At 41.5% G+C, this 14,425-nt stretch overlaps 1 protein-coding gene and 1 long non-coding RNA gene across 3 annotated transcripts in view; one reads left to right on the plus strand and one right to left on the minus strand.

Annotated features, from left to right (window-relative positions):
* The window catches only part of LOC110575841 (glycine N-acyltransferase), a 14,493-nt gene extending 7,569 nt beyond the window's left edge, over positions 1-6,924 (plus strand). Inside the window, exons 3-5 of the mRNA XM_021684868.2 lie at positions 4,509-4,635; positions 5,920-6,091; positions 6,522-6,924. Of these exons, the coding sequence (XP_021540543.1) occupies positions 4,509-4,635; positions 5,920-6,091; positions 6,522-6,924 (702 nt within the window). The remainder of the gene's footprint in view (positions 1-4,508; positions 4,636-5,919; positions 6,092-6,521) is intronic.
* Positions 1-14,425, minus strand: part of LOC110575843 — an 81,474-nt gene that overhangs the window by 59,139 nt on the left and 7,910 nt on the right. Inside the window, exon 3 of one of the 2 annotated variants that reach the window (XR_002480041.1) lies at positions 9,344-9,365. The exons of the other annotated variant lie outside the window; for it this stretch is intronic. This is a non-coding gene — a long non-coding RNA (uncharacterized LOC110575843). Of the gene's footprint in view, positions 1-9,343; positions 9,366-14,425 lie in introns of those variants that run through there. 2 annotated transcript variants of the gene reach the window in all.

Consider the following 14,425-nt stretch of genomic DNA (forward strand, 5'->3'; position numbering starts at 1 on the left):
CACAAGCAGGGGGAGTGGGAGAGGGAGAAGCAGGCTTCCCGCCGAGCGGGGAGCCCAATGCGGGGCTCGATCCCAGGACGCTGGGATCATGACCTGAGCCGAAGGCAGGCGCTTAACGACTGAGCCACCCAGGCGCCCCTCATTGTATTGTGTTTTATATATATACACATATATGTATATATATTATATACATATATATTTTCTTTCTTTCTTATTTTGGGATCTAGTTTTTTTTAACAAGCAGACCAAAACACACCCAGGACCTAGGGGGTCTTTTCATTGTTGTTGTTGTTGTTGTTTCTTTCTTCTATTCTTTTCTGGACAAAATGATAAGACAGAAAAATTCACCCCAAAAGAAAGAACAGGAGGTAGTACTCACAGCCAGGGATTTAATCAATATGGATGTAAGTAAGATGTCCAAACTAGAATTTAAAACAACGATTATAAAGACACTACGTGGGCTTGAAAAAAAGCATAGAAGACACTAGAGAATCCCTTACTATAGAGATAAAAGAACTAAAATCTAGTCAGGCCAAAATTAAAACTGCTATTACCGAGATGCAGCCCCAAGTGTAGGCCATAAAAATGAGTAAGAATGAAGCAAAAGAAAGAATCAGTGATATAGAAGATGAAATGATGGAAAATACGGAAGCTGAAAAGAGAGAGAAAGAAAACTATTAGATCATGAAGGTAGACTTAGGGAACTCAGCAATTCCACAGAACAAAATAATATCTGTATTACAGTAGTCCCAGAAGAAGAAGAGAGGGGGAAAGGGGAACAGAATAGAGAACCCAGAAATGGACCCTCAACTCTATGGTCAAGTAAACTTCAGCAAAACAGGAAAGAATATCTAATGAAAAAAAGACAGTCTGTTCAATAAATTGTGCTGGGAAAATTGGACAGTCACATGGAGAAGAATGAAACTGGACCAATTTCTTACACCATACACAAAAATAAACTTAAAATGGATGAAAGACCTCAATGTGAGACAGGAATCCATCCAAATCCTAGAGGAGAACACAGGCAGCAACCTCTTTGACCTCTGCCACAGCAACTTCTGGCTAGACACATCTCCAGAGGCAAGGGAAACAAAAGCAAAAATGAACTATTGGGACTTCATCAGGATAAAAAGCTTTTGCACCGGGCGCCTGGGTGGCTCAGTTGGTTAAGCAACTGCCTTCGGCTCCGGTCATGATCCTGGAGTCCCGGGATCGGCGAGTCCTGCATCGGGCTCCCTGCTCGGCAGGGAGCCTGCTTCTCCCTCTGACCCTCCCCCCTCTCATGTGCTCTCTCTCTCTCTCTCATTCTCTCTCTCAAATAAATAAATAAATAAAATCTTCAAAAAATAAATAAATAAAAAATAATAATCTCATCTGTTATTTAATAATTTGAGATGATCTTCCTAAATAAGTGGTTTCTTTCTTTTTGGAACTACACTTTGTTTAACTCTAGCATTGTCTTAAGAAAGCATTTCTAATTTTCATCTTCTCTGGCTTAAGTATATGTGGCAATTGTAATCCAGAACTAGCTACAACCAAATTTAATACTGTCACATTCATAAATGGTGTGTTCTCCAAGTATTTGAACTGTAGTAAAATTTATTCTTGCAACACTTTTCCTTATCAGTTGTTTTCCTCTTGTTCCCACTGAGAATAACAGAAGTATAGAAGAATGCTTTCTAAATTGTCTTTGCTTAATTTGAATTTTAATGCAATATGTGGGTAGAGAGTATATTGTTATACAATTTTCTATCATAAATTGAATACTTGACTCTCTCCTCTTGATCTCATTATTTAAATGATTTAGGAATAATTGTAATGCACCAATAAAAATACTAACAATTTAGTACTTAAAAATATCACAGTAGGGGCGCCTGGGTGGCTCAGTCGTTAAGCGTCTGCCTTCAGCTCAGGTCATGATCCCGGAGTCCTGGGATTGAGCCCCGCATCGGGCTCCCTGCTTGGCAGGAAGCCTGCTTCTCCCTCTCTCACTCCCCCTGCTTGTGTTCCCTCTCTCACTGTCTCTCTCTCTGTCAAATAAATAAAATCTTTAAAAAAAAATATCACAGTATATCTCACATTTTGGTCCTTAGTATATTTTGAATGTATTCCATGTATGGTGTAGAAAGTGATCCAGTTTCATTCTTTTCCATGTAGCTGTCCAGTTTTTCCAACACCATTTATTGAAGAGACAGTCTTTTTTCCATGGATATTCTTTCCTGTTCTCTTGTCATAGAATAATGGACTATATAAACAGGAGTTTATTTCTGGCTCTCTATTCTGTTTCATTGATTTGTGTATTTATTTTTGTGCCAATATCGTATTGTTTTGATTACTACAGCTTTGTAATATATCTTGAAATCTGGAATTGTGATATCTCCATCTTTATTTTTCTTTCTCAAGATTGCTTTTGCTATCCAGGGTCTTGGTGGTTCCATACAAATTTTAATGTTATTTGTCCTAGATCTGTGAAAAATGCTGTTGGTATTTTGATAGGGTTTTCACTGAATCTGTACTTTGAGTAGTATGGACATTTTGACAATATTAATTCTTCCACCCCATGAGCATGAAATATCTTTCCCTTTGTTCGTGTCATCTTCAATTTCTTTCATCAGTGTTTTGTAGTTTTCAGAGTACAGGTCTTTCAGTTCATAGGTTAAGTTTATTCCTACGTATTTTATTCTTGCTGATGCAATTGTAAATGGAATTGTTTTCTTAATTTCTCTATTACTTCATTATAAGTGTATAGAAACAACCAATTTCTTTGTATTAATTTTGTATCCTGCAACTATACTGAATTTATTTATTACTTTTAAAAATTTTTGAATGGAGTCTTAGGGCTTTCTATGTACAGTATCATGTCTTCTGCAAATAGTGACAGTTTAACTTCTTTAACAATTTGGATGAATTTTATTTCTTTTTTTCTTGTTGGATTGCTGTGGTTAGGACTTCTAGTACTATGTTGAATAAAAGTGGCAAGAGTGGGGGGGCACCTGGGTGGTGCAGTCGGTTAAGTGTCCGACTCTTGGTTTCGGCTCAGGTTGTGATCCCATAGTCATGGGATCCAGCCCTGCGTCTGGCTCAGTGCTCGGTGTGGAGTCTGCTTGAGATTCTCTTTTTCTCTCCTTCTGCCCCTCCCACTCATGTGCTCTCTCTTTCTGAAATAAATAGATAAATCTTTAGAAAAAAAAAATGGCAAGAGTGGACACCTTGTCTTCTTCCCGACTTTAGAGGAAAAGTTCTCAGTTTTTCACCATAAGGGCTTAATATCCAAAATCCATAAAGAATTTACACAACTCAGTACCAAAAAACAAATAATCCAATTTAAAAGTGGGCAGAGGACCTGAATTAGATACTTTTCCAAAGAAGACATACACATGGCCTATAGACACATGAAAAAATGCTCAACATCACTCATCATCAGGGAAACACAAATCAAAACCACAATGAGATATCACCTACAGCTGTCAGAAAGGCTACAATCAAAAAGATAAGAAATAACAAGCGTTGGTGTGGATATGGAGAAAAAGGACCCTCATGCACTGTTGGTGGAAATGTAAACTGGTACAGTCACTGTGGAAAACAGTAAGGACGTTCCTCAAAAAACTAAAAATAGAAATACCATATGATCCAATAATTGCATTACTGGGTATTTACCCAAAGAAAATGAAAACACAAATATGAAAAGATAGATGCACCCTGATGTCTATAGCAGCATTATTTATAATAGCCAAGATAGGGAAGCAACCCAAGTGTCCATCAGTAGAAGAATGGATTAAAAAAATTTAGTGTTTGTGGAGTTATTACTCAGCCATAAAAAGAATGATATCTTGCCATTTGTGACAACATGGATGGACCTTAAGTGTATAATGCTAAGTGAAATAAGTCAGACAGAGAAAGACAAATACCGTATGATGTCCCTCATATGTGGAATCTAAAAAACAAACAAGCAAAAAACAAAAATCAGAAACAAGGGGCACCTGGGTGGCTCAGTCAGTTAAGCATCTGTCTTCAGCTCAGGTCATGATCCCAGGGTCCTCGGATGGAGCCCCTGAGTTGGGCTCCTTGCCGAGTGGGAGCCTGCTTCTCCCTCTGCCTCTGCCTGCTGCTTTCCCTGCTTATACACGCTCTCTGTCAAAAATAAATAAAAATCTTTAAAAAAAAATCAGAAACAAATCCATAAATACGGAGAACTGATGATTCCCTTTTGTACAGGCTTCCTGTTACGGCATGAGTAAGTCATGGGGATAAAAGCTACAGCATAGGGAATACAGTCAGTGGTGGTGTCATGGCGTTGTATGTGAGAGACGGTAGCTATACCTGTGGTGAGGACAGCATAGACTATAGACTTGTTGGATCACTATGTTGTACACCTGAAACTAACATAACATTGTGTGTCAACTATATTTCAATTTTAAAAACTCACAGTAGAGTGGAATTTAGAAAAAAGTACTGCAATCATGAAATATTAAGAATTTGTTTTATTCCCCTTTTCCCAATGACAATAGGAGATGATAGATGATTTTGATCACTACACCAATACTTACCAAATCTACTCCAAGGACCTCGACAACTGTCGGGAATTCCTTGGCTCGCCGGAAGTCATCAACTGGAAACAGCATTTGCAGATCCAAAGTAAGAGAAATGGGATGCGTGCAGACTCACGTCTCTGTCCCGAACAATTTTCCCTATGAGTCATATCTCCTACCCCCTGAGCTCTAGACCCTCAGCCTGCTGCCAAATTTTTAACTCACTCATAAAGGGAGGAAAAAATACCCTCAAAGCTTGCAAAGAATGGGTTTTATAAAGAACCATAATATAATTTCTTGATAGCCAAGGATTTATGGCATATTTTGCAGACATATCCAGGATCCCTTTGAATGACTGAATACCAAAGCAGAGCTTCCCCTAGGGCCTTCCATTCCTGCAATAAGAATGACAACTTGTGCTATAAAGTACCTCCCATATCACGAAGGGCAACTGTCATGGTTGTGGACATGCCCCCAGAGTCAGACTCCCTAGAATGGCATCTGCCTGTTACTCGCTACGTGATTCTAGTCACATGACTTAACCTCTCTGAGACTATGACTTTCATATACAAAAATGAGGATAGTGATAGCTTCTAGAACACAGGGGCATTGGAAAGATTAAGTGAAATCTTGAATAGGAATTTCTTACTACAATACCTGGATGGGTCTGCTAACTTTTGCCGTGTAGCAAGCCACGTAATTCTGTGAATCTACAGTTTGGGCTGGTCTCACTTGGGTTTACTCATGCAGTTACAGTCAGTCGGTGAGTGGACATGTTGGAATCATGGTTCTGGCTGTCAGGGTTGGCTGCCATGGTGATGGCATGTTAGGAGCCCGTGACCTCCGCAGGCTAGCCGAGGCCTATTCATATGGTATTGGTTTCAAGGTAATCGAGATCACAAGGAGAGGGCTAGCCCCAGTGGTCAAGCATTTTTAAGTTTTTCCCCCGCCTCAAATTTATTCTTCCCCACTGGCAAGAGCAAATCATATGGCCAAGGTTTGATGCAGTGCAGGAGATGACTCCTCCAGGGAATGGATACAAGGACATGTGGGCGATTGTAGGCCATTCCTGCAACAATCAACTACACTGAGGACACAGTAAGTGCACAATGGATATGGACTACTATTTTTCTAAAACACTCCTCTCCTTTCATTATCAAAACTACATGATTATGAAGTCCAGAAAACTTGGTTCCAGTCTTGCTTTGCCACTAATGGCTTAATGAATTTCTGGGCCCATTTTCACGTACGGAAAATGGGGAAAATTGCCCAAATCCTGCAGCAGCACTGAGCCTAGGTTCTCTGTAAATCCCAGACACTTCCTACTCCACTGGAGTGCTTCTCCACAGAATGTACTTAAACCACCGTCTCTCCTTATAATCCCATCCAGGTTCACAGCCCAGCCTAAATGAGGTGATACAAAACCTTGCAGCCACTAAATCTGTCCAAGTCAAGCAAACACGGTGCTTTCTCTATATGATGGCTAAAGCAGTAAAGAAACTGGTTCCTTCCCTGCTGGACGTAAAGAAGTTATCACCCAGCGGTGGCAAACCCAAGGCCATGTGAGTTTGCTACAAGTCACTCGGCATTACTCACAACTCCCACTGTGATGTAGCCTCCCGTTTTCGCTCCCTGCTTCCACTCTGGCCCATCTGCAATCAATATTCTTCAATGTGGCCAGAGTAATTTAAAAAAAAAAAAAAAGTAATTCAGACCATGTTCCTCCTCTGCTGAAAATACTCCACCATTTCCTCTCTCATCTGGAATCTATCAAACTTCTGCCCACTTCTTTGATCTATCCTGTCCTTCCTGCGAGCTTGCTCCAACAACAGTGGCCTTTTTCTGTCCTTCTGTCACCGCAAGCTCACCGACACTCAGGGACTTTGCATCTGCTATTTCCCCTGACTACTCTGTCTCTCGAGACAACAGAGGTAAGAACAAACACAAACCTCCATACTCATGGACTTTGTTTTTCTCCTGGACCTCCAATAGCAACCAAGAGATGTTTAAACTCTCCTCCCTGGACGCTACCCACGCTCCCTTGGTGAATAAATTCTGGCATTTCGGTGGCAATGAGAGGAGCCAGAGATTCATCGAGCGCTGCATCCGGACCTTCCCCACCTTCTGCCTGCTGGGGCCCCAGGGGACCCCTGTGTCCTGGGACCTGATGGACCAGACAGGAGAGATGCGGATGGCGGGGACCGTGCCTGAGTACCGGGACCAAGGCCTTATCTCTCACATCGTCTATTCCCAGACCCAGGCTCTAGACAAACTTGGCTTCCCCCTGTATTCTCACACAGACAAGAATAACAAAATCATGCAGAAGATGTGTTACAGGCTGCATTACGTCCCCATGCCCTGTGACTGGAACCAGTGGTACTGTGTGCCCCTGTGAAGCAGCCCTGAACACAAGACCATGTCAGATGGGCCTGCGCCTGGGTGGACAGAGGGAAATAAGAAACTGTAAATGTAACCATCACTAAGGGAATTGGCACTACTTGGGCTCTAGGGAAGCAGCAAGATGGGTCAACATGACCACCGTGGTCCCTGCACAAAAATTGCTGGTGGGCTTCTTTAGATTTATCAGTAGGAAGCAGCCCCAGGTATTCCCGACGTGGCCCCCACATAATTGAGCCCCCCACACTTCTGGGATCTCTGTGACACTCCTTCATCAGCTCCATGTTGCCCCAAATCGCTCCTCCTGGAATTCCTAGGACATGGATTATATTAGTAGAGCCTTGACAAATTTTCCGGGGAGGGGTAATATTTTCTGGGCATTATGTTTTATTCCTCCTCCTTTCTACGGCTGTTTCCTTAGTTATCAGCTAGTGTGTTCTGCTCATTAGGTTTGTAGAGATTATCTTATCTTCTGATTGCTGCTTTAGAAGTACATTAAATACATACAAATATATAGGAGATGTTAGGTTAAACATAGTACACATGATATAGCAGAGAGAGTTAATAAGAAAAAGACATATGTTAGCCTGTCCTCTCCTCACTCCCACACTTCCCTAAACCCACCTGAACCCCAAACAATAAAGAGATTTTGTGTTTTACTGCATAAGGTGAAAATGAAGCAGTTCATGATGGGGAGAGCATGGGTGAGTTTATGGAGAGAGGGAAGTGGGAGCAACCAGGGAGTGGATATTTATTGAGAAGAGACAGAAGATGATAGGGAGGGTATGGATATGTATTGCCCCACTTGCCCTCAGCATGTTATTTCAGGATGCCTGAATTCTATGAAGTTCATGGGAGAATCTGGTTGGGAGTGTGGCAGGTTATTCTTCCTGGTAGGGACAGATGAGCTGGGAGGGTTCCTTTGCCCCAGCAAATCACCTGGATTAAGAACCTGTTTCCTTCTGGTCCACCCAAGCCTGGCATTAGGCTGTGGAATGGGGGATGAAATGCCCCACCCACCCACACACAGAGAAACTGACTGAGGTTTAATTTCTTGGCCAGTCAATGTTTCTCAACCTTGGCAGAGTGGATATTTTAGGCTGGACAATTCTCTGTTGTGGGGTAGGGACTGTCCTGTGCTTTTGTAGAATGCTTAGCAGGACCCCTGGCTCTACCCACTGATGCCAGGAGCATCCTCCATCCTAGTTATGACAACTAAAAATGTCTCCAGGTATCGATAAGTGTGCGCTGCAGGCAAAGTACCTGTGACTGAGAGACACCGGTCTAGATAAAGGATTCTCAAACTTGAGCCTGCATCAGAATCACAGACTGTGATTTAACGGTCAGGCCTGTTAAAACACAGACTGTAGCCTAACTCCTAGATTTCTGATTCAGTAGATTTTGGGTAGAGCCCCAGAATTTAAATTTCTAACAAGTTTCCAGGTGATCCTGATGCTGCTGGTCCACGAACCAGGCTTTGAGAACCACTGGTTTAGAGAAATAACAGAACATATTATGTCCTACAGCCATAGTTGAAAATTCATATTGCACACTACTTAGGCATATTGTTTTACTTTTGTAGGTATAATGTAAATTTACATTCGCATTGATAATATTATTTCATTATTAAGGAGGGCACGTGTTGCAATGAGCACTGGGTGTTATACGCAAACAATGAATCATGGAACACTACATCAAAGACTAATGATGTCATGTATGATTAACATAACATAATAAAGAAATAAAAATGAATAAATTGCTAAAGCTTCTAAAACATTGTCATTAAACCGTGCAATAGGCAGACACCACACTATACTTTCACTACTTCCCCATAAAACCTGCTCACTAGAGAATGATTTTTTAATAAAGGAAAAGAGTATCTTCAGCTATTGAACACTGTTCCATGGAAAAACACAGACCTTTGGGTGCTAAGAGTTGCCCAGCATGACCATTTACCTGGGCTGTTGGAAATCTGACCTGAAGGATTTTTTGTAGTCAGGCTTCTGGTATGGAATGAATAGGTCACGGGAATAAAAGGTACCTCCTAGGGAATATTGTCAATGATACTGTAATAGTGCTGAATGGTGACAGATGGTAGCTACACTTGTGATGAGCACAGCATAAGGTATAGAGATGTTGAACCACTATCCTGTACACCTGAAACTAACGTAACATGATGTGTCACCTCCAGCCAATTAAACAAAAATGAAAAAAAAAAAATAAAAGCAGGTGATTCTGGAAAAAGAAATCTAAAAAAGACTGCCGTGGGCCCTCACTGTGAGAGATTCTATCGGGTTTTCCTGATAGCCAATATAGCTGTAAGCTTACACAAAGACTTACCCCAGATGATAAGAATTGGAAGAATTAACCCATTAAAAGTTGTAAAAGCAGTTTTTCCAGGGAACCTCTGAAAGCAGATAGTACACAGAAGATGACTGCCTGAAAACAAGCAAAACAAAAACAAAAACAAAACCAGAAATCCAGATAAATTTCTCAGCTTCCACTAAAGACCACAGAAACAAGATTCTACTAAGAGTCCCATTCTCCTTCACATGTTTATATCCTTTCTTGTTTTGATTTTTGACTGTATTATCCTTTTTTCCAGCTTAAGGTTATCCAATTCTGATTTTCTGTCAAATATCCCCCTTAACTGCTGACTAACTTCTTTAGGTTCTTTTTTTGTTTTGAGAGAGAGAGAGAGAACACAGGGGGAGAGGAGCAGAAGGACAAAGAGAGTCTTTTTTTTTTTTTTTGAAAGATTTTATTTATTTGAGACAGAGAATGAGATAGAGCATGAGAGGGTCAGAGGGAGAAGCAGACTCCCTGCCAAGCAGGGAGCCCGATGCGGGACTCGATCCAGGGACTCCAGGATCATGACCTGAGCCGAAGGCCGTCACTTAACCAACTGAGCCACCCAGGCACCCAAGAGAGATAGAATCTTAAGCAGGCTCCAGCCCAGTCCGGAGCCCAAGGTAGGGCTTGAGATCGAGACCTGAATCAAAATCAAGAGTCCGACACTTAACCAACTGAGCCACCCAGGCACCCCAACTTCTTTAGGTTCTAAGGACAATTCCATCTTAATTCTATAATTTACTTCTTTCAAGCTATTGCTAATGCAATCAACTTAAAGAATTTCTACACATGGCCGCTCCTGGGGAAAACCCCACAAATAATGGACATATATTCAACTGATGCTATTGAATTTAATTTTGAACAATGATATTCTGGTCAACAACTAGGCTTTAGGAAGATTAGAAAGATACTATTGATAAACATTCATGGAATGCTTGCAGGAACAACACTTTTGTAAAGTTTTGTTGACAAGAATTGACCAAATTTGATAAAACTTATCAAATATTATCACTCAATCTTAACCACATGAATCACTCCAACACTCGGTCATACTAGCTTTTTGTGAGCTTTCAGAGGTATTTTCTTGGTATTAATACTGCAAATCAGATCCCAAAGACTCAAACATTTGCTTTTTATTTATTTGAGAGAGCGAGTGAATAGGGGGGTAGTGGCAGAGGGAGAGAATCTGCAAGCAGACACCCCGCTGAGCACAGAGCCCCACGTGGGATTTGATCCCACAACCCATGAGATCACAACCTGAGCTGAAACTAAGAGTGGGACGCTTAACTGACTGAGCCACCCAGGTGCCCCCCCACAAGGACTCAAACATTTGAAACTTTAAGTTATCCTAACAAAGTAATACAAGGTTCAAAATTCTTAGACATTGAAAGAAGTTTAAAGATGGTACAGTACTGTTACATTAATCTTACCAATAATTATACTCTTTTCATACAATATATAGAAGGAAATGTCCTTGTGCTGTAAAGATGCACATATAAAATATTCCTGAGAATCAGAAACTGTTCCTAGTAAAACCAAGATATGCAAACCCCACAACATTAGCAATTTAAACATACCTCATGAAAGTCTCTTGTCTTCTTATCCTCTAAGGGAATCACATTCTTTTATGCCATGCCAGGACTGTGGGAATCTTAGGCAATTCCAGTGTATCTCTCCCCCAACTCCCTCAGTGGACCATGTGTCCTTTCAAAGAGTCTGAAAATGTCAAGTACACCTGTAATTATACCTGCTAGCTGATGAGACACCTCTTGAGAACTGGAACTGGACAGCCCAAGGTGGTCATCTATTACTGTGCTTCCAATTATCTCTCATAACAAATAACACTCGTCAAGCCGTATAGCAATATCAAACTAGCTTATGTACTTCAGCCCACAGGGTTAGGGGTACTAGAATAGGCTTGGATTTTCTTTGGCCAACTGGTAGGAATCTGTGCCATTGCAAACACACTGGATTAACACCAAAGGTGAGTTGGAACAATCTAGTCTAAGAGAAATAAAATCCTACCTGACTTCAAATGGTTTCTTCCTCTCCTAAGTTAGTTCCCTTATGAGATGGAGCAAACTTCCAATACTTTTATCTGTTTTCAAGTTACTTCATGTCTGCTAAGATATCTGGTTACATTTGGATAATGTTTTAACATGATTTTGCTTTTCTTCAATACCAGGAGTCTCAAATTAAGGCAAAGGTTTATCTAACTTTGTGACTTGAACATTTCCACTTACATATAATGAGCTGGTTAAGAATAGTTGCCTTGAGGGGCGCCTGGGTGGCTCAGTTGGTTAAGCGACTGCCTTCGGCTCAGGTCATGATCCTGGAGTCCCTGGATCGAGTCCCGCATCGGGCTCCCTGCTCGGCGGGGAGTCGGCTTCTCCCTCTGACCCTCCTCCCTCTCATGCTCTCTGTCTCTCATTCTCTCTGTCTCAAATAAATAAATAAAATCTTTAAAATTAAAAAAAAAAAAGAATAGTTGCCTTGAGTCAACACCGATGAGGAATTTGATGAGGATGTTTAACAGGAAAAACACACGCAGTTATCTGGACTGTGTAGGACTGTGCTGTAGGACAACATATCATCTCTTTTTTACATTCTTCTCTTCGTTGCATCATTTTTCTCTTTATTAGCATGATCATATCAAAAAGGGTTTGGATCTCCAACCACAGGGAAAAGTATTTCACTCAGTACTTTGAGAGACACATTTACGTAGGCAACCTAACCTACATTAGGGTAATTTTGTTTTGTTTTGTTTCACTTAAGAAACACAATATAGGGGCGCCTGGGTGGCTCAGTCGTTGGGCGTCTGCCTTCAGCTCAGGTCATGATCCCGGGGTCCTGGGATCGAGCCCCGCATCGGGCTCCCTGCTCAGCAGAGAGCCTGCTTCTCCCTCTCCCTCTCCCACTCCCCCTGCTTGTGTTCCTGCTCTCACTATCTCTCTCTGTCAAATAAATAAAATCTTTAAAAAAAAAAAAAAAGAGGGCGCCTGGGTGGCTCAGTTGGTTAAGCGACTGCCTTCGGCTCAGGTCATGATCCTGGAGTCCCGGGATTGAGTCCCGCATCGGACTCCCTGCTCAGCAGGGGGTCTGCTTCTCCCTCTGCCCTCTTCCCTCTCGTGCTCTCTGTCTCTCATTCTCTCTCTCTCAAATAAATAAATAAAATCTTTAAAAAAAATAAAATAAAAAAATAAAAAAAAAGAAAAGAAACACAATATATATTTTATATTCGTCAGGAACTTGTCTAAGCATTTCACTAATGTTAGCCTATTTAATTAAAAAAAAAACAACAACTAGTAACAGTGGGTAGTATTATTAACCCCACCTACAGAAGAGGAAACTAAAGCATAGAGAGATTAGATAACTGGCCAAAGACACACAACTGGTAAATGGTAGCCTCAGGATCCAAACCCTGAGATACAACCAGAATTCCAAACTTGCAGAACCAGTTCTCTGAACCTTTGACCCAGAGGGAGAAACTGAATGCCTCTGGTTCCTATACCAGCTAATAGAAACTTATCCACACCTCCAGCTTTTTAAAAGGGCAAGGTCTACATTAAGAGCTTCAGCTTAGTGATTTTTGTAGAAAATTTATTGGGACTTCATCAACATAAAAAGATTCTGCACAGCAAAAGAAACAGTCAACAAAACTAAAAGGCAACCTACGGAATGGGAGAAGATATTTGCAAATGACTTCTCAGATAAAGGCTAGTATCCAAGGTCTATAAAAAAACTTATCAAACTCAACACCCAAAAAACAAATAATCCAGTCAAGAAATGGGCAGAAGACATGCACAGACACTTCTCCAAAGACATACAAATGGCTAACAGACACATGAAAAAATGTTCATCATCATTAGCCATCAGGGAAATTCAAATCAAAGACACAATACTTCTTTTAATTTTGCTCTGCTTTGTTTTGTTTTGTTTTTTAAGATTTTATTTATTTATCTGAGAGAGAGAGCAGGAGCAGGGGGAAGGTCAGAGGGAGAAGCAGACTCCCTGCTTAGCAAGGAGCCAGATGCGGGACTCCATCCTGGGACTCCAGGATCAAGACCTGAGCCAAAGGCAGTCGCTTAACCAACTGAGCCCCCCAGTTCCTGGCACTGAGCTCCTAAAACCTTTGGAATTTCTTAAGCAATGGGGTAACAGAAGAATCTATTGTTATTCACAACAAACCCCTTTCAAACATACCTGAGTCTATGCTAATAAGGTGACCCTAGGTGGGTCCCTAGATAGCTTCAGGAAGGGGAAGGTAGCTGGTTGCCAGAGGAGCCAGCCATGTGATTAGCAGGTCAGAACTTTCAGCCTCACTCTTGAACCTCTGGGGAGGGGAAAGGAACTGGAGATTGAGTTTAGTTACCAATGGTCAATGATTTAATCAATTGTGCCTATGTAATGGAGCCTCCATAAAAACCCCTAAATGATAGGACTTGGAGAATTTCCTCTTTGACATATCCACATGCCCAAAGGGTGGCTCACCCCAATGCCACAGGGACAGGAGATTGTGCGCTCAGGATACTTCTGGCCACTCCTTATGTGCGTTTTCATCTGGCTGTTCATTTGTACTCTTTATAAGAAATCAGTAAACATAAAGTGCTTTCCTGAGCTCTGTGAGCCATTCTGGCAAATTATGGAGGCTGAGGGGGGGTCATGGGATCCTCTGATTTATAGCCAATCTGTCAGAACTACAGGTGCCCCGGACTTATGACCGACATGTGACCGTCCTGTGGAACTGAGCCTCTAACCTGTCGGTCTGTGCTCATTGCCAGTGTCAGAATGGAACTGAATTGTTGGACATCCAGTTGGCCTCAGAGGGTTGGAGAAGTGACGTTGGAAAAGATACCACATAGTTGGTGTTGGAGGAAAAGGAAAACACTCTCATTTGATGTCAGAAGTAATGTGAATAAAAACAGCTGAAGCTTTTTATCCAATTTTGAGTGTAGGCTTTGGAATCACACATCCTGGGTTGGAATCCCATTTTCGACACTCACTAGCTTAGCTGGCCCGGAAAGAGTTGTTTGATCTGTATTCTCTCAGAGTCCTTGTGAGAAGTGTGTGAGACCCGTGAAGTGCTCAGACAGTACCTCACGTATAACGACTGAGACATTTTTGGCTAATTATAGTTATTGTCATGA

Source organism: Neomonachus schauinslandi, chromosome 11, assembly GCF_002201575.2.
Source record: "Neomonachus schauinslandi chromosome 11, ASM220157v2, whole genome shotgun sequence".
NCBI classification, from domain to species: Eukaryota; Metazoa; Chordata; class Mammalia; order Carnivora; family Phocidae; genus Neomonachus; species Neomonachus schauinslandi.